This window comes from Dipodomys merriami, unplaced genomic scaffold (assembly GCF_024711535.1).
Source record: "Dipodomys merriami isolate MVZ:Mamm:240054 unplaced genomic scaffold, mDipMer1.0.p SCAF_1, whole genome shotgun sequence".
Lineage (NCBI taxonomy): Eukaryota > Metazoa > Chordata > Mammalia > Rodentia > Heteromyidae > Dipodomys > Dipodomys merriami.
Window position 1 is genome coordinate 50,292,969 of NW_027202270.1, and position 22,629 is coordinate 50,315,597.

At 39.1% G+C, this 22,629-nt stretch overlaps 1 protein-coding gene across 2 annotated transcripts in view; it reads left to right on the plus strand.

Moving 5' to 3' along the window:
- Positions 1-15,976, plus strand: part of Grb14 (growth factor receptor bound protein 14) — a 137,378-nt gene extending 121,402 nt beyond the window's left edge. For both annotated transcript variants that reach the window (XM_070021850.1, XM_070021859.1), the window contains 6 exons: positions 4,188-4,268; positions 11,739-11,855; positions 11,947-12,019; positions 12,158-12,245; positions 14,294-14,387; positions 15,605-15,976. In XM_070021850.1, the coding sequence (XP_069877951.1) occupies positions 4,188-4,268; positions 11,739-11,855; positions 11,947-12,019; positions 12,158-12,245; positions 14,294-14,387; positions 15,605-15,751 (600 nt within the window). In that variant the 3' untranslated portion in view covers positions 15,752-15,976. The remainder of the gene's footprint in view (positions 1-4,187; positions 4,269-11,738; positions 11,856-11,946; positions 12,020-12,157; positions 12,246-14,293; positions 14,388-15,604) is intronic.
- The last annotated feature ends 6,653 nt before the right edge of the window (positions 15,977-22,629 follow it).

Sequence of the window (22,629 nt, forward strand, 5' to 3'; positions counted from 1 at the left end):
TCGTGTGTGTGTGTGTGTGTGTGTGTGTGTGTGTGTGTGTTGTCTGTCGTGGGGCTTGAACTCTGGGCCTGGGCGCTGTCCCTCAGTTGTTCAGCTCAAGGCGAGCACTCTACCGCTTGAGCCACAGTACCACTTCCAGTTTTCTAGTGGTTAATTGGAGATAAGAGTGCCACAGACTTTCCTGCCTGGGCTGGATTTGAACCGTGATCCTCAGATCTCAGCCTCCTAGGTAGGATTACATGCTTGAGTCACCAGCTACATGCTTTCAGTTTTTTATAGTGTTTGCAGTTGAACCTGGGCCTAGTGCATGTAAGGCAGGTGTCTTGCCACTGAATCCTTTGTTTTTACTTCAATTATTTTGTATGTATTCAGTTATACATTTTGTCATTTCCCACTTTTGAGGTATACTCTGTGTACATCTACATATGCATATAGGTACACATATTTATCATACCAGTACATATAATTGGAATAAATTTCCCCAACATGGAAGCCAGGCCTGCAGTTTGTTAGTGGGGCTCTTGCATGCATCCCCTGCTGGTAAGGCAGACTCACCTGGGTTTAGAAATACTCCTGCCATCCCTTTGTTGATCTCCCTGGGTTGCCTAGCATGTTATTTCCAGCACTTATTATTGTTCTTCCTGGGGAGGAACAGGGAGACTTTTTGTGCTGTGTTTGCTGGACCAGAACTTCCCTTTTGTTTTCCTAATGTCCTATTATTAGATATTGAAATAGCATCCCACTAAGAAGGTAGTCTCTTGTTTAATTCTTCATTTTCCACATATATACATATGTAAACTCTTCATAGAGACAAGATAGGAGACAATTTTCTTTTTTCTTCTGGAGCAATCGTGCTTATGTGTAGAATTACAGAACATCTGAGACTTAGAGAACAGGGGCTTTGTGTATGCACAGTGTCCTGGTTAAGTGTCATGCCTGCTCCTATCCTCCAATTAGAACTCTGCCAGCCTCTATAGCAGATTTTTGGTCTCGTACATGCCCCTCCATAGGACAGGGAAATGTTAAGATGACCCATACCCTTCCCCTCGGCCAGAGTTAAATGCCTACTAAAGACCCCCAGCAGCACTGAGGCAACTTCCTAATGCTGCAGGCATCAGAGACAACACATCTTTGAAGAAAACAGTCTTATTAGTATGTAAGCAGCTTTTCAATGCAGATAAATAAAAGGTGGCCAAACAGCATGTTTCTTGTAGAAGTGTTGGTTTGAAGTTATTATCTAGTCTCTGAAATGAACTTGTCTAGGGATCCAGCTCCTCTGTCATGTTTTTTTTGTTCAAGTTATTAAAGGTTTAAGGTTGGTTTAAAGTAAATTTTTTTAGGTTTTATTAATGTCAATCAAACCTAGATTTTTAAAAAGAAAACATCACTTTTAGAAGTTGGGAAATAATTGGATAAGGAAGTCAGTTCAGAGAATTTAAAGGAATGTAGTTTGATATTCATGTGAAAAGCAAAATCTTTTTAAAAAATGACTCTTCTAGCCTCCCCTTCCCCCAAGATTTTTTGCCTAATTTCCAAATATATCCACTTTGTTGGTATTACTTTTAAGGAAATAGAGAAACATCTCAGTTGGAATGTTTAAGTTGAACTCATCCTGCTGATAGGATTTTGTTTTATGGTGTTGATTCGATGTCTTGTTATAAGAACTTTATTTATTTTTTAATGTGGAGAGCCTATTTATTGTGACTATCTGAGGCCTGGGCACAGGTGTGCAGGCTGACTAGTTGGTTGCAAGCCCACGCTTGGCATTAGTTGAGGACACAGGGCTGTGGAAGCTGACCGAGGCAGCAAGGTGATGACACAGGGAAATCCACAAGGCCACACGAAAGCCAGGATTTAAGAAGATAATTGGCTCAATTATGGTCTAAGGGGGCAGAGTAGGAGCCTGCTTGATGCTTTCAGAGCTCAGGCCTGGTGACTCATGCCTGTAATCCTAACTACTCAGGAGGCTGAGAGCTGAAGATTGAGGTTCAACACCAGCTGGGGCAGGAAAGTCCATGGAACTCCTATCTCCAATATACCACTAAAAATGCCAGAAGTGGAGCTATGGCTCAATTAGTAGACAGCCTTGAACTAAAAATGACAAGGAAAAGCACCCATGTTCTGAGTTCAACATCTAGTACAAAAGAAAGAAAGAAAAAAAAGGAAGGAGAGAAGGAAGGAAGGAAGAAGGAAGGAAGGAAGAAGGAAGGAAGGAAGGAAGGGCGGAAGGAAGGAAGGAAGGAAGGAGGGACGGAAGGAAGGAAGGAAGGAAGGAGGGAAGGAAGGAAGGTTGGTTGCCAGAGGTACTTAGGCAGCTTCCCACAGCTACTCCTCCATTTCAAGGCATTCCTATGGTTGAACTCCAACAGTTCCTGCAGATAAATATTAGAGTGGCTATGCTCTTCCAGATGGGACAGACAAGAGATGATCAGATCCAACATGGTGGAGTTGATGGGAACGTATTTGCCAAAGCTATTGTCCTTGTTCCCTATGCTTGCCTGCACGGTCCTCCCCATGTGGACAGCTTTGCTTGCTACTCCCTGAGCAGCCCCTGCTGCTAGGGCCATGTGATGATGGTGGGAGGATGGCCAATGATGGTCATCTTGGCCAGGGATGGTCATGCCCAAAGCTACAGCAGGAGGAAATGGGAGGCAGGGGATTAAACACCAGATATGAGGGCCTAACTTGTGAGTGCAATGTGGCTGCATAAAACGGGGAAAAAAACTGTAGAGAATGTATAGCAAAAAAAAAAAAAAAGAAAAAAAGAAAGGAAGAAAGAAAAAGAAAAAAGCAGAAATAAAAATATCTGTCTGTCCCTTTGATTTCTTATTTTAGCAAAGTGACAGAAATCAAAGAGAGTAGTTTCTAGGTCTGAAAGGGAACACATCCAGTGCAGTATAAATAAATAACACAATTGTATTTCAATTCTGTCTTTTCCTGATGCCTTCCAGCTTTCTGAAGACACTGCCTCCTCCTCAGCTTTGCTAGTGCTCTCCCACACACTTTCAAATCACCCTGTTCACTGTTTTTGAAGTTTCCTTCATTTTGAAGCCAAATACCAATGCTGGAAGGATACTTACACAAAGGTGCTACAGTGCCTCTCCACCCACCACCACATTTCCAGATTTACCAAGGGGACAAAGTGATTCAGTCAGTCCTCAGAGTAACAGAAACTTTTACCCAGAACTGCTTAGGATGTGTGTGAGGTTTTCATATGCTTTGGGGATAAAGCATGATGTCTCATCACAAGACAGGGTACCCCTCTGAAGTAATTGTAGGACATGTTTGCTGGGCAAGCACAGTGAATGGAAATGTCAGTACTGGAGCTTTATACTATATACTTGGTTGCTGAACCTCAAGTTGGGGTCTGGGAGAATAACGTGTGTGTGTGTGTGTGTGTGTGTGTGTGTGTGTGTGTGTGTGTGTGTGTGTTATGGGGATTTGAACTTTGAGTTTCTTGCTTGTGATAGAAGCACCCTAATAACGTGTGTGTGTGTGTGTGTGTGTGTGTGTGTGTGTGTGTGTGTGTGTGTGTGTGTGTGTGTGTGTGTGTTATGGGGATTTGAACTTTGAGTTTCTTGCTTGTGATAGAAGCACCCTATTGCTTGAGCCATGCCTCTAACACTTACTACCTAACTATCCTTTGGGACAGGGCTTGCTTTTTGCCTGGCATCAGCCTGGACCACGACCTTTCTATGTATATTTCCTGCCATCACTGGGAGAACAGGCATTTGCTACCCCACACAACTTTTTCTGCTGAGATGAGGTTTTGTCAGTTCTTTTGCCTGAATGGGCCTGTAACTGGTGTTCTCCTAGTCTCAGCTTCCCATATAAGTTAGGATGACAATCCTGTGCCATGTGCCCAGCTATTAGTTGAGATGAAGTCTCCTGAACTTTTTGCCTGGGATGTCCTCTAACCACTATCCTCCTGATCCCTAACTCCCATATATCTAGGATCTCAGATATGAGCCAACAGCCCTGGCCATAAAATTGTCTTTTAAAATGTACTGTTGCAGAGCACTAGATGTTTTATCATTTGAAAGTTGTGATTGCTTACCATATTTGTTTTAAGGCAGTGTTCTAAACTCTTTTTATATCAATAATGTATAATTTATGATAATGTTGACTTTATGATAAATTATTGGTGTAATACATGTACTGAGAATGTGTTTTTGTTTATTCTGCAGTATGGCATGCAGCTGTACCAGAATTACATGCACCCATACCAAGGTAGAAGCGGATGCAGTCCTCAGAGTATCTCACCTATGGTAAGGAACTCCTGTTTGGATTTGGATTTTATATTCACATCACTTAGTTTAACATAGATTGTACTACAAATGCATGCTGTAGTACATTTACATTATATCCTTTTGGTCAAGTAAAGTGACTGTGGTATGATTTTGATACAATGTGCTATTGAATTTTCTCTTGGATTTTACATAGGAGCAGCCTAGGTGACAAAAATCACTGTAATGTATTGAAAGTATTTAATTGAGATTCATGGTGTTCATTAGATGCCATTTTTAATTACTTAGAGACAGTAAAAAGAAAGGAGATAAAGTATACAAAATCTTTGTATGATATGGTGGGCCATTGTGACACTGAAGATCTGAAGATTAGATCTGAATAAGGTACATGTGTAGAATCTTTTTTATGACATTACAGGTTGTGTTTTCTTAACTGTTGGTTTTGGTTGCAGGTTTATTTTAGTGTTGAAAACTACTATAAACATGCAAATGGCTTAGAATTTCAGAAGCCGCAGTATTCTCACAGGAACTCATTTGTATTCTGGTTTTCTAACAATGATTCTTTTTTTAAAGTTCTAGGTCCCTAAAAAGAGACTGCTTTCCAGGAAACTCTAAAACTACAAGCCAAAATATAAGTCGTGCATTATTTTAATGACAACACTCCTTCACAGATTCTACTCAATGTAATTCGGGTATTGTTTTCCAGACTCACGTATATACATCTTTTACCATCTTTAGGACCTAATTTTAAATTCCTGTGTCTTAACACAAGAAATTTATTTTTGAACTTAAAGTTTACGTGCTGTGATTTTTGTGGCTTTTTAATACTGAGTATGTTAGAAATTAATACTGAGTATGTGCCTGTATTACAAATCAGTTCAGGTGCGTTTTTGAAATCTGCATTTTCTACATGGGTTGAAAATCAGCTCTTCATGGCTGTGACGAATGAAGACACATTTGTCCCCTATATAACACAGCAGATGAAGTGCTTCATTCTAGAAATGAGGCATGAAATAACATTGATTAGGAAGCCTGATAGAAGATGTGGAAGGAAAACTTCAATTTTTGTCATCATGTCCCTTTATCAAAGCATAATTTTGCGTCATTGTAGCACAAGATTTCAAAGCCTTAAGATAAGAAACTAAGGAAACCCATGAAGTTTTGTTAAATAATAACTTTAAGGTAGACATTTTACTAGTTTGTCAGTTTTCACTTATCTTTCAATCCATATGTATATAAAAAGAATATTGAATTTTATTATCTTAATCCTTCTTAAATCCCTCCAAATTTCCTTTAGAGTCTAAAGTGATTAAGATGATCCTTTTAATAGCAGAAAGAATTTGGAGACAATTATTGTTTAGTTCTTTCAATTAATATGAACCAAGTACTTTCCATTTACTTCCCTGTCATTGAATGAAAAAGATGATACGATTCTTTCCTTCTTCACTGAATGTGGTCCTGTTGGCAGTGAACACATGTCCGAGAGTTTGATCGGTTTGGTTTGACTCAGTCAACATACTATGGAGGGTGACACACTCTCTAGTGAGTCCCAGTAGAAATCGGGCTGGAGGAGGAAGTTTGGTAATTTTGTAATGGGAATGTGTGTGGTTTGAGAATTACAATTGGACACAGAACCACTTGCCTGTGTGTGTGTGTGTGTGTGTGTGTGTGTGTGTGTGTGTATGTGAGAGAGAGAGTGTGTGTAAGAGAGAGAGTGTGTGTGTATGTGTGTGTGAGTGTGTGTATGTGTGTGAGTGTGTGAGTGTGAGTGTGTGTGTGAGTGTGTGTGTGTGTGTGTATACTTGTTTGCATTTTCATGGAGGGAACATAAATGCTTTGACCCATCTGTTTACTTTGGTATGTGTAGAGGACCCCGCTCTTCTGGGTTTTGATGGAAGAGTTGAGGACTGAGTAGGTGCTAGCATCTCTCACCTACTTCTGCTGTTCCTGCTTTTCATGCAGGGTCTGTGTCCAGGGAGTCACAAGAAAAGAAGAGACACTCTAGTCATATATCCAAGGAATGATACTCTCCTCTAAACTGCATACATTTGAGAAAGGAAAGGAGTTCTCCTACATAACAACCATGCTATTATCCCACATCACAGTCACATGGTGCACCTCCAAAATGAGAAGCATCCGCAGGCATTTTACACTTTTTAGGGGGAGGGTAAAGAAGTGAGTTAGCCAGAGGATTCTGTTCTCTGTTGATGTGATCCTGGATAGAATGAGGAGCTTGAGAAAAATCTACTCTTTTTTTTAATTTAAAAATTCTTTTCTTTTGACACTAGGCTGGATCTTCTTTTTTTGGGGGGGGGGGAGAATACCATACAGAGGGGTTACAATTACATGGGCAGGATAACGAGTACATTTCCTATCAAGCATTGTTGCCTCCTCGTTGTTTCCCCTTCCCATCCCTTCCCATCCTCCCCCACCTCCCCCCACCCGGTCCTCCCCCCACCAAAGTTGTAAAGTTTATTTTTTGACATAACTTATACATCTCATTGTTGCAATGGGTCCACCTATCCCTAGTGAAATGATTTGTTTTTGCCCTTCCCCTCCACAAATTATACCAACATCAAATACAGTGAAAGCAGGGTTATACTGTTGGGGAGGGACATACAAAGAAACATAGAAATCATCTTATAAATATGTTAGAAACAATTGCATGAAAGAAAAAAAAACATTTGAATACTTATCTTTGGGTTCATTCCCCAAACATCAACTTATCTGACCTTTTCTGCTTGACTCAGACATATACTAGTTATTGCAAATAAGGGAAACCATGGGACCTATGTTTCTTTGGGCCTGGCTTACTTTACTTAATATAATTTTTTCCAAGCCTTTCCATTTCCTAAGAAATGGGGCAATGTCATTTTTTCTAATAGAGGCATAGAATTCCATTGTGTATATATACCACATTTTCTTGATCCATTCATCTACTGAGGGGCATCTGGGTTGGTTCCATATCTTAGCTATGGTAAATAATGCTGCAATAAGCATAGTCATGCTGGTAGCTTTAGTATGGTCTTGTTTGTGATCATTTGGGTAAATACCCAAAAGTGGGATTGCTGGGTCATAGGGGAGCTCTATGTGGAGTCTCTTGAGGAACCTCCATACTGCTTTCCAAAGTGGTTGAACAAGTTTACACTCCTACCAACAATGTAGTAAGGTTCCCTTCTGTCCACATCCCCTCCAGCATCTGTTGTTATTAGAGTTCTTGATTATAGCCATTCTAACTGGGGTGAGGTGGTATCTCAATGTTGTTTTGATTTGCATTTCTTTTATGGCTAGAGAAGTTGAGCATTTCTTCATGTGTCTATTGGCCGTCCTTCTTTTCTCTTCAGAGAAGTTTCTCTTTAAGTCTTTAGCCCACTTATTTATTGGGCAGTTGTTTCTTTGAAGATTTGTTTTTGGGGGATTTAATTTTTTGGGATTTAATTTTTTGAGTTCCAGGTATATTTTAGATATGAGATTCTTGTCCATTGTATGGCTAATGAAGACCTTCTCCCAATCTGTGGGCTTTCTATTGATCTTGCTAGCTATGTCCTTTTCCATGCAGAAGCTCTGCAATTTCATGCAATCTCATTTGTCCAACCTTTCTTTTATTTGTTGTGTTTCTGGGTCTCTATTAAGAAAATTTCAGCCTGTGCCAAGGAGACCTAGGGGTTCTCCTATTCTATCCTGTAATGTTTTCAGAAGTGAAGGACCTCTATGATGAAAACTTTAAAAATCTGAAAAAGGAAATCAAAACAGAACTTAGAAAGTGGCAAAAACTCCCACGCTCCTGGATTGGAAAGATCAACATCATGAAAATGGCATTTTATGAAGCAATTAAGAGTACAAAGGCTAAGGAGCTGCTGTGCCTCTTGGGAATGGCAGAGCTTCTAGGTTGCCTTAGATGCTTCAAATGCATCTAGGTGGAGGAGCATTTTGCACACATGACTCTGTTGCAGTGGGTGGATCTGATTTCAGAATTCGTGACCTGTTCTTTCTTGAAAAGGAATCTGTGTTTCTATGACTGTGGAAATTTTTCTTAAGGTCTGTCCTTTTCATCCCTTAAAAAGAAAGAACTAAAAAGGTAGTGAGGGGGATATTTGATAAATACAACTAATTCACAGGATCATTTCAATAATTCTTAATGTTACCAAAATTACATTCCTGCCTGAAAAAAAAATCAAGCTGGAAATGACCTTGTCCGTTTCTTTGTCCACTGAAGGTATGCTATGAATTTTTTATCCCCCACATGCCATTCAGTGGAAAATATTTGCTGTATTCCCGTGTGTTCCCTTGGTGTAGTTAATGCAGCAAATGAAATGGCTTCCTACGTGACTCATAGTCTCCCTCCCTCCAGCTGAGTTGTTGTAGGATGCTGCGTGATCTCATTTTATGTTCTGGCCTGCTGTAGTCAATAATTTTTTTAAAAGAACAACTGGTGATGTATTTATGTTCCTTTCCTTAATAGTATTCTCATGTTATCAGGAACTTGAGACTGCAGAAGCCATCTTGGCCTGTGAGTGCAGAGAAACTGTAAGCATAAAGCTAGAGTTAGGACGAAGGCTACTCTGAGCTTTGGAAAGGAGGATGCTTTGATTGGTGAAGCACAGGTCTACCTGAATGGCCCACATCCCAGCCCTGGAGACCATGCATGAGAAGAGCACAGAAGCTGTGACAACCAGTAGAGATTACAGAGCCAGCATCTGTCTGGAAAGAGGAGCTCTCTGTTACCATGGCTCCTGTCACAAATGGGAGATTGCATGCTGGATCTCGGGAAAGCTAGATAAATATAGATGAGCCATAACAAGATTTGGGGATACTGTTACATAGTTGGAGGAAACAACAGCAAATGCTGATAAATGACATGTGGGATGGAAAGGAATCCTTCTTTTTTTTTTTCTGATGGAATAATAAAGATTTGTTGTAGTCAGTATTCAGTGGTATAACCCAAATGTCTCCTAATGGAACTTTGCTCATTCTTTTACCATTATAATTACCATTACAATTGCCCTTTGTTTATTAATTCATGAATAACAACTATTGAGCATTTTCCTTTTTTTTTGGCAGAGTTATAAGTTTTTTCATATTGTCCAAAATGAGTGAAAGGTTTTCTCTTTTCTTCTTGTAGGGCTGGGGATGGAACCAGGGGCCTTGGGGATGATAGGAAATTTTTCTAAAACTTGTTTTTAATTGTTGTTTTGTTTTCATTTCTTTGGTTTTGGCCGATGTGGAGGCTTAACCTCAGGGCCTGGTGCTCTCATTTGGCTCCTTTGCTCAAAGTGGATACTCCACCACTTAGCCCATGCCTCTAGTTCTCTCTGCTTAAGGGGTAATGAGTCTCATCCACATCCTCCAATCTCAGCCTCCTAAGTAGCTAGAATTACAGAGGTGAATCACCACTGCCTACCTAGCTCTTGGCTTTTTGTGACCCGAGACAAGGTATGGCCATCTAACTCAGACTGGCCTAGGACTAGCCACATATTCTAGGTTGACTATGAACTCACTACCTCTTGCCTCTACCTTCCAGTTGCCTGACTACAGAACTTGCCCAGTGCCAAGTGAGATAATTGACACAAGGTTCTGCCAGCCAGCTCTTTTTCAGAATTCATGACTTCCTGTAGGGCTGCATAGCTTTAAAAAGATGGCAGAAAAGGTCAGATAAGATGATGTGAAGTGAAATGAACCCCAAGATAGGGACACAAGTGGTTTTTTCTTTCTTGCTGTTGTTTCTAATGTATTTATAAGGTACCATGTGATTTTTTTGTTGCTTTTTATGTCCCTCCCCCATGCTATAACCCCTGTTTTCACTGCATTTGATGTTGGTATAATTTGGGGAGGGGAAGGGAAAAAAACAAAATGTTTAAATAGGGATACAGGTGGACCCATTGCAACAACGACATGTACAAGACACTATGTTGAAAAACGAACATTACAATTTAGGTTTAGGTGGGGGTGGGGAGGTGTAGTTAGGGGGAGGAGGTGTAGTTGAGGAGGTGGGAGGGAAGGAATGTTAGGGGAAAAACAAAGGAGGAGGCCACAATGCTTGATAAGAAATGTACTCATTACCTTGCTCATGTAACTGTAACCTCTCTGTACAGCATTTTCACAATAAAAATCTTATTTAAAAAAAGATGGTTGTAGACCATGCACGTCTCAATCAAACAAAAATAAGAACTATATCCAGATGTTGGATAGTTTACTTTCACCTCAATGAATGGGAAAATAAGAAGTCATTAGCCAAAAGTAGATCACTTATTTGAAGGTGTCATCAGCTTCATGTCACGCCCTTTGTCAGGAAGGCTTAGTACCCAGCCTTCCATTTCCATGTGTAGCCCTGCACAAGGTGAGAACAGGTGCCAGGTTCCAGCGGGCTCATACTTGGAAACCTAGCTACTCAGGAGGCTGAGATGAGAGGGTCATCGTTTGAACACAACCTGGGCCGAAATGTCTGTGAAATACATATCTCCAGTTAATCACTAAGAAGCTGGAAGTAGAGGTGTGGCTCAAGTGATAGAGTTCCAGACTTGAGCAGAAAAAACTAAGGTAGAGTGCTCAGTCCCTAAGCATAAACCCAGTACAGGCACAGGGGGAAAAAAAGAGATTGTGTTCTCCTATTAAATAATAGAAATAATAATATTGTAAAGTTGTCCAAATTATTATCCCATTCCATTTCATTTTCTAAATAAGATGAAAGTTGATATGCTGACCTTAAAAATACTTATTTTAGTGTGCTTCATTATAAGACTTTGAATAATCTTTCTAAAGAAATGAGTGCCAATGTAAATTACAGCTTGCAGATATCTTGAATCTTGTAAAATAGCTTTATATGTAAGTGGATGAGCTATTTAATTGACAATGAAGGTATCTGAAATATTAGTAGGGAGAGGAGTTCAGGACTAGTGTTTTTAACCAGAAATAGTTATGCTTTGGTATTAATTATCTTTAAATGATTGTACAAAGGATTTGCCATTTAACAAAGAAGTTATGAATACAATGCATCTTGATCAGCGACACACCTTTCAACATTCTCAGCTCCCTGCATCCACCCCTTCCCTTACATTTCTTAACTTTGTAGTATATACAATGCTTTTTAAAACTGTATTCCTCCCCTCCCACCTCCCCATTTCCTGCCTTTGTTTGTCCACCCCTCTTCTTTGCCCAGTCCCTCTTCTGCAGGTACTCATCTCTTGGTGCTTATTTTGTTAGTTACAGTTTTGCCATCTTACTAGAGAAAATAAAAAAGAGGTCTCTTTCAGGAGAAAGATACACTTTGTTTTAACGTTTTCATCTTTTTATGCAGTACTTACATCACTTAATAAATACTAACTTATTCTATGAAAATATTTTATAGGACTGTTTCATCCCACATATGCATTTGAACTTCTGAATCTTCTGACAGACTCTTTGGGACTAGTATATTGCCAGGAAAATCGTGGAAAGATCCCATTCAAACATATTTCCATGGTTCAACTGTTCTGTCTTCTTTTTTTTTTCCAGAGAAGCATATCAGAGAATTCCCTGGTAGCCATGGACTTCTCAGGTCAGAAAAGCAGAGTGATAGAAAATCCCACTGAAGCCCTTTCTGTGGCAGTTGAGGAAGGACTTGCGTGGAGGGTACTGATAGTTTCATAGTCTTCTAAATTGTTGATGATTTGCATTTGCTTCACCCAAGAAGTTGAGATTTGTTTTCCCCTTCTTTGCTCAGAAGAAAGGATGCTTACGCTTAGGCAATCACGGCAGCCCCACGGCCTCCTCACACAGCTCTGCCACCAGCCTGGGTATGTTCGTTCTCAGTCGTTGTCACTGAGAGGTAGATGAATGTCCCTGAGATGTGGTCGCATAGGTGGAAGGTAGACTGGGACGAAGAGTTCATGTCCAACAAACCCTTTTGTTCCTCTTACGTTTTATGTCTTCAGCGATCCATCGGTCCCAGCCATGGTTTCACCACAGAATCTCTAGGGATGAAGCTCAGAGACTGATTACTCAGCAAGGGCCTGTGGATGGGTAAGTTTGATGTTTTTTGGTTTTGGCTGGCAGATAATTGGATTTATCCTAAAAGTTATTCAACATGGATTAAGAGAAAAGTATCTTAAGAGACTCTTACCTACAGTGAACCAGCCAAAAGACAGGAATAAAGCTCAAGAGATAGAACACCAGCCTTGAGTGAAAAAGCTAAGGGATAGCACCCAAGCCCTGAGTTCATATCCCCATACTGGTACAAGAAAGCAACAACAACCAAGTCTGTCCTCTAGACCTCTCATAAAATAGAAGTGCCTTTAATGTATAGAGGTAATTATTATTGTATTCCTCCCACAATACTGGTATGTGCTGCATGTGTTTATATTAAGGAATATATAACAGGATAGGATTCTTCATTTCTTACCTATCAGTATTATACTGTGTCAATTCCAACATCTCAGATATTCATGTATGATGGAAAAGGTAAGCCTGTTTTGGAGATCACCATGTTGATTAGAACATATAGTTAATACAATTCCAGAATATTCTCCATATTATGACATTATTCCTCATAATTTTAGGAGGAGTATGATGCAAAATAGAATAACTAAAAAGCATTTTCTCATACATTTTGAATATCCGATAACTTTTTCCCCTGTCTCTATATATCCCTGTCTCCCTTTCTATAATTTTAATAGCTTAAAAGAATACAGATCTATGAAAAAGAATAGTTGGTGATGATATTTGTCTTTTTTAATGGGGTGCTGCGGGTCACAGAAGAATAAGATATATTAGGACAGATGTGTAGTCTGAAGGTGGAAATGGCTCAGTGTTTCAGCTTCTTTGGAGAATGAGTTGGGAAGCTGTATTGAAGTTTGGGTAAGGAATGGGGCCAGTACAGTTTAAGCATGAGATGATGGGAGCTTTTGTCTTCAAGGGATAGATTAAGAAGATAGCAAGGTTTTGAGAGATGATTTAATACTGACATTTGGAATGATTAATAGCAGGTCAGCATTTCACCAGACTCGAGAAAAGACTTTGTACTGTATACATATTTAAACAAGTAGTGAAGTTATTATCTAAAGAGACTAAGAAGAAGATAAATCACAAAGAAATATGCCATTGTTGTGGAGTGCTATCATTCTCTTTAATTCTGAGCTCAGTACTTTTAAGCGGAGTGAAATTATTGTCCAAAGAAGACTTACTGTAGGTTTTTAACAAAATTTCTTTGGAAAGTTGTCATGGCAATATTCGTCCACCAGGTGGCAGTGGTGATCCACTTGGACTGGGAATGAGTGCCACAGCTTAATTGACCACCAAAACACCCTTTGTCCCATCTCTCAGTGATGTAATGTAGGAATTTCACACAGTACAAATGAAATGAATAGGCTTAGCAGACATTTGTGGTGCCTCAAGTTTGGCTGTCTCTTTGCTCAGGCACAGTAAGATTAGTATTGGAGTCACCAGTGGAGACTATTTACACAGTGTGTTCACCAATAATTAATACAAAACTGTTTTTACCCTGCACTGCCAGTAAATCAGAATCCAAGCCTGGCAGCCTTATTCCTTAGGCCATGGCTTGTTTTTCTAGGCTGACATAAGAGAGACTTTTCTGCTGCGATCTTCAAGGTTAAAGACTGTTTGGATGTTTCTTTTACTTAAAATATTTTGCTGTAGCATTTAAAATATTACAATCTTAAGATTGTTTTTAAGAGCATATACCCCAAAGTTAAAATAAATGTATAATAATGGATTACTTTTTCTGAAAAAGCTACAAGGAAATACCTGGGAAATGAAGGAAGAAGTAGTTATTGATGCCTTCATAACATGATCTTGGTCATTGTGAGAACACAATCTGACAAATGGGCTGCATAGTGAGTCTACTAAAATTGCATTATGTGATGATAGTCTTAGAACCTAAGATTATGTAATAACTGGATTTTCCAAGTTGGATAATCTTTCCCATTGAGTAAACAGTAGCAAAGTCTCTGGCTGCCTTTCTGAGTATACTTCCTGGATTTGTTCCATGCTGTATTTCTCTGAACTCCATGAATAAACATAGAAACATATGGAACTTCTTTCTTTCTCTTCAGAGTTTTCTTGGTACGGGATAGCCAGAGTAACCCAAAAACTTTTGTACTGTCAATGAGTCATGGACAAAAAGTAAAGCACTTTCAAATTATACCAGTAAGTAATTTGTGATTTCACATTCGTATATTAGAGATGATCTTAATGCATATGCTTTTGGAAACTTTGGTTTTCTTTTGTTCCTTTTATTCAATATAATTTGGGAGTTTGTGCTTTGACTAGAGTTAAGTTTGGCAGAAATGGTTTTATGAGCCTGAATTAATATAAGAAATACAGGAATTGTAAAAATTAAATTTTCCTTTTTCCATGAAATATGATTTAGCAATATTGTTTAGACCCATACCACCTATTGTTCAAAGGGCACTGAAGAATCTTTCTCCAGAATTCTACTAAACCAGTTTTTTTAATGTTAGTAGAAAGCCCTTTCTCCTCTTCTCTCAGAAGCATTCATTTGTTGTTGTTCCTGTTTTGGACTGGGCTGTTTTCAGTCATTGTGGATAGAATTTAAGTACTCTGGAACTGGCAGGCATTCTTAGAACATGGAAGAAATTTCTGTGCTACACCTTGTTTTGGGATTTCTGAGGTTTCTGTGGGCAATCCCTGTATGTCCATCTTGTATGTGATGTGCATATTGGAACCAGGTAGCACAGAAAAAAAAAAACCCACAGTCTATGTGCAGGAAGTTGTTATGCAAGATTGCTAAGTTTCTAGTGTTCCCTTTTGAATTGCTTCCTTTTGCAATTATCCAAACTCTATATACACTATTTCCCCCTTTTTTTTGATTATGTGGTCCATATCCCAAACAAGTATGAATTGTTTAATACCAGAAAACTTCCCTACCAAAATAAAAAAAAGACAGCTGACATTACATTAGCATCAAATATGATTTCTTCAGAATTAATTTTCTGATACAAATTATGTGAATGTTCATCTGTAATAGTCTGAGGCATTAAATAGACAGCATTTAGAAAGGGAAATTAATTTTTGTAAGTGGGAGCCCTGGGATCTTCAGTGAACTTTTACGTGAAATAGTACCGATTTCTCGGTGTTCATTGGTTCAGAATATTTGACCCATGGGAATGGAGCAGAACCCTGAGAGAACTCACAATAGAGAAAACAGAGCTGCACGGCTTAACACAAAACACACGAGACTGGCTTTAAAAGGCAAGTCACCTGACAAAAAGAAGTAGACGTACGGTGATATTCTTGTCCTTGTCCTTAGTTTTACGAACTCACACTATATTCTACAGTTGAATCCCGATGGCTTTTTAGGTGATTTGCTCTTTAAAAGCCTTGTGTCGCCTTTCCTCCCACAGGTGGAGGATGACGGTGCCCTGTTCCACACGCTTGATGATGGCCACACCAGGTTCACGGATCTCATCCAGCTGGTAGAATTCTATCAGCTCAACAAGGGCGTTCTTCCTTGCAAGTTGAAACATTATTGTTCTAGGATTGCTCTTTAGCCAAAACAGCAGTGACTTAAACTATTGAAGAAAAATGATTCAAGGAGGGGGAAAAATGAAGGAAGAGAGAAAAACAAAGGAAGAGCGAAAATATCACAGTGACAAAAGTTATTCACCTAAGAGTTATGTTACATAAGTTTGTCCATTGCAAATAAGCAAAGACGTGGATTGATAGTACGTTCATCATTGGAAATGTATTCATTACAATTAAACCTTAGGGGAAAATGATGTGGTGTGTTTTGCGTGATTCTAAGTTATTATAAATACATGCACACCTTAGACATCTATGTGCTCATAGTCACAAAAGCACATTACAGATCTCAAACAGAAAATGCAAAAAAGAAATCAAGGGCTCAGGCACTGGTATGGTGACACTTGCCTATCATCCCAGTACTAGGTAGGCAGAGACAATAGGATCCAATTCAAGGCTAGCTTGGATTACACAAAAGACCAAGGGCCAGGGATGTAGTTCAGTGATAGAGCATGTGCCTAAAAGAGGCATTAGCATGTCCCTGGATTCAAGTCTGTGCACCATAAACAGGAAACAAAGAGAAATTGAGCTTTAAGAAGGATCTTTTACAAACCAAACCTCATTACTTTTCAAAATGATAAGTACAAAAAAGATTGAGTTATCAATTAAATAAACTAAAACGTGTTAATAAAACTAAAAGCTATTGTGAATTACATATTTTTTATAATCATAATAACAAATCCTATCTTCAAAGTAGCAGGTTATCTTATTTAGAAGAAAACTGATTTTTTTCTAGATAAGTTATCAAATTACTAATTCTACTATAAAATCTACTATCATATCTACTAATAACAGATTATTCATTGTGGTTTTTACATTTATGATTGGCCAGAAATATGCTTTTATGAAAATGATCAACATATAAAATAGATATATTTAATTCACAATGCCTTGTGACATATGACCAATCATGATGTGATCTTGTTACTTTAATGTGTCACATTCACTTTACACTCTCAGGTAAGTGCACAGCAGTCTTACTTCCTCTCTGTAGCCGTCATTAATTCAGTCAAAATAGATGAAATCAAAGAGTTGACATCTTTAAGGGTCCTGATAAGTAAATCCTGTTCTTCCCCATGTCTTTCTCCATTTCAGCTTCTCCACCCTGAAAACTTGATACAATAATCTTTTTTTTTAAATCACCTCTCTATGACCCTCTGGGAAAATTTTGTTTTTTTTTTTCTTTTCAATTCCATGATCCATTGTTCCCATTGTGTGTGTGTGTGTGTGTGCGTGTGTGTGTGTGTGTGTGTGTGTGTGTGTGTAAGAGAGAGAGAGAGAGAGAGAGAAATAGAGAGAGTGTGTGCCCACGTGTGTATATGGGAGGGATAATCATTGTTCAAGAAAAAAAGGAGAAACAAAACATCAGCCTAACATTAATATTGTAAACAAAGCATCACCCATCTAGTCCAGCTATCTTCATAACAATATTATGACAAAGCTGGAAAGATTTTTAATAATATTTCCATGATCAGTTTCAGATGGATAGGTGTATATGTGGTAGAAATACAAAATATAGAAAACACTAATAAAATCAGTTATCATTGAAAAACAATCATTTATTGTAAATACTCAATTGACTTTTATAGTATAAATCTGACTTCTAACACACTGAAACTTCAACTGAAGACATAGAAGGCCAGAACATGACAGTGGAGCAGCCAGAGAAATACACACCAACTCCACCTGCCTTCTCAGAGATATACACACCAACTCCACCTGCCTTTTCAGAGATATACACACCAACTCCACCTGACTTCTCCGAATGGGCCTCGGAAGCTCGGATTTATTTCCTGTTTATAAAAACATTTTGTGCTATGTCCTGGAATGCATGCTGTCATTTTAATGTTTCAGAGACAGTCTTCTAAATTGTAGTATTTTGAACATTAAACTCATAAATTGATCAATTTATTCTTGTCTTTGTGATATATGCCTCTAATTTCACTTATAATCAAAACTTCATATAGGGGGCAGGGATAACTTTGATCTTAAAACAAAAGATGAGGAAAACTATTACGAAAAGGTTGATGAAGGAAAATTCATTATTTTCTTGATTCTGTGTAAAAAGGGGTCTTACTTTCTGTGTATGAGTATGTGTGTGTGTGTGCGTGTATGTGTGTGTATTTAATGTTAAATACCACAGTATTTAAATGTGTTCCCCTAGCAATGCTAATTATCTTTGCATTGATTTCCATTTTGTTATTTTGTACCCACTCTGGACTCTCTCAGAAAGAAGGGATGTAGCAGAGCATGTAGCTCTTTTTTATTTCCTTGTATTAAAAGATGAAACAGTATTCTGAGATATTTAGAAGATCTAATCAAATAAGATAAAATTATCAGGAGTGCTTTAACTCAGAATAATTATTTGTTTTACTGGCTACATGTAGTAGCCTGTAGGTCTTGGCTTATTTGAGTAGATTAGATGGACATTTCTGTTTTAGCTGTGTTTCAGAGGGGTCAGTGTCAGTAAAACAGACTCTCACATCATCTCTGGCTCTTGAATACCAGCAGCCACTCTACACCTGTAATGGGATTTCAGGTGGTCATGTCAGACTATTACCTGGAACATAAAATCCCAGGTGAGGAATGCGTGGCTCTTGTACTTGTTAGAGCTTAGCTTTCCAGCTTGTCTTTACTACTTACAAAAGGTGTTCACTGGGCATTGGTGGCTCACACTTGTAATCCTAGCTACTCAACAGGCTATAATCTGAGGATCTCGGTTCAAAGCCAGACCAGGCAGGAAAGTCCATGAGACTTTTATCTTCACTTAGCCACTAAAAAGCCAGTAGAGTTCCAGTCTTGGGCAAAAAACTGAAGGAACAGTGTCCAGGCTCAGAGGTTAAGTCCCTGTTCCAAATGCAATAAACAAAATAAAATAAATAATAAAATAGAATGAATAAAATGTCTGTATATTGCTAGGCATTCTTAAGGTGAAGCCTAGGGACTGGTTTCATGTCTTTAAATGTGCAAAAGTTTTTTTTTTTATTTTTTTTATTTTTTATTTTTTTTAAATTGTATTTTATTTTATTTGAGAACATACTGTACAGAGGGGCTACAATTACATGGGCAGGATAATGCATACATTTCTTACCAAGCATTGCAGCCTCCTCCTTTGTTTACCCTTCACTTCCCTTCCCCGCCTCCCCCCTCCCCCCACCCAATTTTACCCCCCTCCCCCCACCCAATTATACCCCCCTCCCCCCCCCACACCGACATTGTAAAGCTGGTTTTGACATGACATTTTGTACTTCTCATTGTTGCAACAGGTCCACCTGAATCCTTAAACGACTTGTTTGTCCCCATCTCCTCCACATGTTATACTGACATTTTTAAGACACTCAAAACAAACTAATCCTGGACAGGCATAGATCTTAATAATCGAGCATGGAGGTAGAGTGCTCTGCTGCACTTGCTTGCTCTGTCTACTTGTGACTGTAAGTCCCCTAGCTTTCTGTTCATTGGGGAACAGATAGGTTGATTCACCTTGTTGCAGCAGTAGCACACATGAAAATTTTCTCGAAACAGGGCTCTTGTAACATCTGCTGAACTTTCCCCGACACAATCCCTGTTACCCACCATTTGTGTGATATATCTGCATGTGCTGGCCTGACTCCTGCCCTTTCATCCTCCGTGATGTCCAAGTGTGCTTGGAATTGCAGCACTGCTGATAATGCTTCTGACTGCATATTCCCCAGGCCACGAATTAAAGAGATTTGCCAAAAAAAATGTAAAAAAGAAAGAAAGGAAAGGCCAAACTCTTGGACAAGCACATAATAATAATCACCCTCTTGCAGAAATTCGTCAAATGAATTTCTTCCTAGCACATGCCTTTGTTTCTGCAGTGGGACGTATCATGTGATCCAGTTCTTTGCCATAACAAAGATAAATAATGTACCACTTTGAGCTCAACCTCATATAGTATACAAGGACTTAGGAAGTAGACTGCACCACCACCACCACCACCACCACCACCACCATCATCATCATCATCATCATTATCATCATCTCTTATCTTGTCCCAACAGTGAAATGAAATTCATATAAAGTGCTTCTAGTGCATTTTCTACCATCTTAATACATATTCATATGGAGCTAGGTCAGTATGTTTAGGGCCTCCACTTCCCTGGAGTAGTCCTCTTTCCACCAATGCTGTTGCTGTGTTGACTCTGATTGGCCTTCCTTCCAAATGCCTTTGGTTCAACCCTTCCTCTCAGGCTGCATTCATGGAAGCAGCCATGAGCACCTCACAGCCCCGCCAAGTCATCCATCATAACTGTGAGCACACTTTTACTGTGGCCACCATGCCAGAGCCTCCAGTGCCCAGGCTTTTTGTTCACCACTTGATTAAAAAGATAAAGTGTGATGTGGGATTCCACATTACCTGAACCCCTCTCTCCAAACTATGGTAATTAGTAGGCCAGGAAATACAGAAAGTTGAGATTGCTTACCGTCCCAGGCTGAACTATGGGACCTGAGGCAATTATAGCTGGAAGGAAAGGAGAGAAACCTCTTCCTAGATGGTGAATTCTCCTCTTAGAAAGCAGTAAACTCTTTCCAAGAAAATGTGGCCTTCCTCTGGCTATCATTCAGAAAGCCAGTTGTGTTCCCTTCGAGATCCTCTTGTAATGTTAGCAATGATTAGTTGAAAAGTTACTTTCTTGCCTTGTGTGCTTGCTGCATTCACTCCAGGGTGTATTGAATGCCTCGTATGTGAAAGGCACTTTTAGAGATGCAAAATTGAATAACAGAGCATAGTTATATAAGTATTTATGCTGGAATACAGACTGGGTAAATGTTATACTCTAAATATAAAGGCAGAGAGACATTGGTTACACTTGCTGAAAGATGGGTGGAATAAAGTGGATTCCTGGAAGGCCTGTTAGGCTCACAAAGATCTGGAGAAAGGACAGTAGAATATCATCAAAGGGAGAGGCAATGCCAAACAGCAGAGAAAGGACACAGACTACATTTAGGGATTCTTCCTAACTTGTTTGTAAGTGAAGTGCACAGAGAATTGTAACAGGAAACTTGTGGTAAGTAGGACTGGAAAGGCAAGCTCGCGATGCATTGGGGAGACTCAGTGCTAGCCAGAACAGGTTCTACTTGTCTGAGGTAAAGCCAGAGCCCAGTACTTCAGTATTTTATCCCTTTCCATTTTTATGTGAGTGACATTGTGGATGGGATTTATTCAACTTTTTAACTCCTGCCTTGCACTTCAGCAGTTCTTTAAAGTATCTGTTGAATGAAAGAGTAAACTTAACCTCCTTCCATCTTAGAAGCAACTTGGTGATCTGGAGCCAAGATAACTAAGGCTGGAGAAGGGAACCAAAGAGGGTTACCCACCGGGAAGCTACTACAGCAATTCGGGAAATGATCAGAAGATCACAGACAGAAGCCATCCATTTCAAAACGAGTTCTGTAGGTACAATCATCACAGAAGCAACTGCATGGAAAGGCTGAAGGAGAAGCAAAGGAAAGAACGAAATGGGTTAGGTTGACAGCCAGGGGAGAGTTGCTGTTTTTGATCTGGGAATTTGAATGTAACAGGATCATCTGAATGCTTAGAGCAAGAATTGTTTTCATTTAGCACTTCCTCATCTAGGAAGATGAATCCTTCAAGCCAACACTAGAGGGAAGTTAAGTGTAGAGAACTTGAATTGTCAAGGAAGATAAGAATTACAGTATAGAACTAAGAAAGGAGGCAGAATGAATGAAGTACCTAATAAGAACAGAGACGGTGGGAAACTGAAGAGAAAGACAGTAACTGAGAAAGTAAATAGAGCTGGGTGGCAAAGAGCTCTCTAAACAGCAGAAAGAGAGTGTGAAAAGGCCCTTAGTGGGAAACATAGCATGATGTGTCGGGAAATCAGTATCAGTAAGCATCATGCAAAGGAGGGAATAATAAAGAAGACATAGGTGACATCTACACTGCATAAAGCCATGGAAAGGGTTTAAGGAACTTTTGTTGGTGGCTTTAAAATGAAAAACAAAACCAAGAAGATATTATAAGATTTATATTTGAGAAAGGTCCCTCTGTGGATCTCAGAGTGGAAGCAAGCCAATATTTCCCATAGCATCATTGCTAGTAGTAAAAAACAATAAAACACAAAGGAACAAATGCCAGTATGGGATTGATCATAAGACAGAAGGTGGCTGTGCTTCTGTGGGTACCAACAGGAAGGCATTCTATAACTTGAGAAACAGTGCATCTCTGTCTGTCTGTCTCTATTTCCCCATCTCTCTGTCTCTGTCTCTGTTTTCTCTCCCTCTCTGTCTCTATTTCCCTGTCTCTCTTCATTTCTTTGTCTTTATCTCTGTCTCCCTGTCTCTTTTTGTCTCTGTCTCTGTCTCCCTGTCTCTTTTTGTCTCTATCTCTGTCTCCCTGTCTCTGTTTATCTGTTTGTGTTCCTGTCTCTTTCTCTCTCTTCTTATCTCTTTCTGCCTCTCTAGGTGTCTCTGTTTTCCTGTCTTTCTTTCTACCACTGTCTCTTTCTATGTATCTTTTTCTCTGTCTCTGTCACTGTCTCAGTCACAATCTCTCTGTGTGTGTATTTTGGCCAGAAATATGTTCACAAACATGTCAATGGGAGCAGTTGTCCCTGGTCTACCCATTGTAAAAAAAAAAATGAGTAGAATGCTGAGATTACTTTGAATTTTAGTTTATCTTGTTTCTATTTAGTGTCTTATGGATTGGTATACTCTTTATAATTAGAAAATAATATTTTTCATTTTCTCGTTATACAATAAAAAAGGCCTTTCTACACATGCTGGTATTATTTAAGTAATTCTTTCTACTTTCCTACATCAGATTATAATTTATTTGTTATTTCTTTCTTTTGGGGGGAAA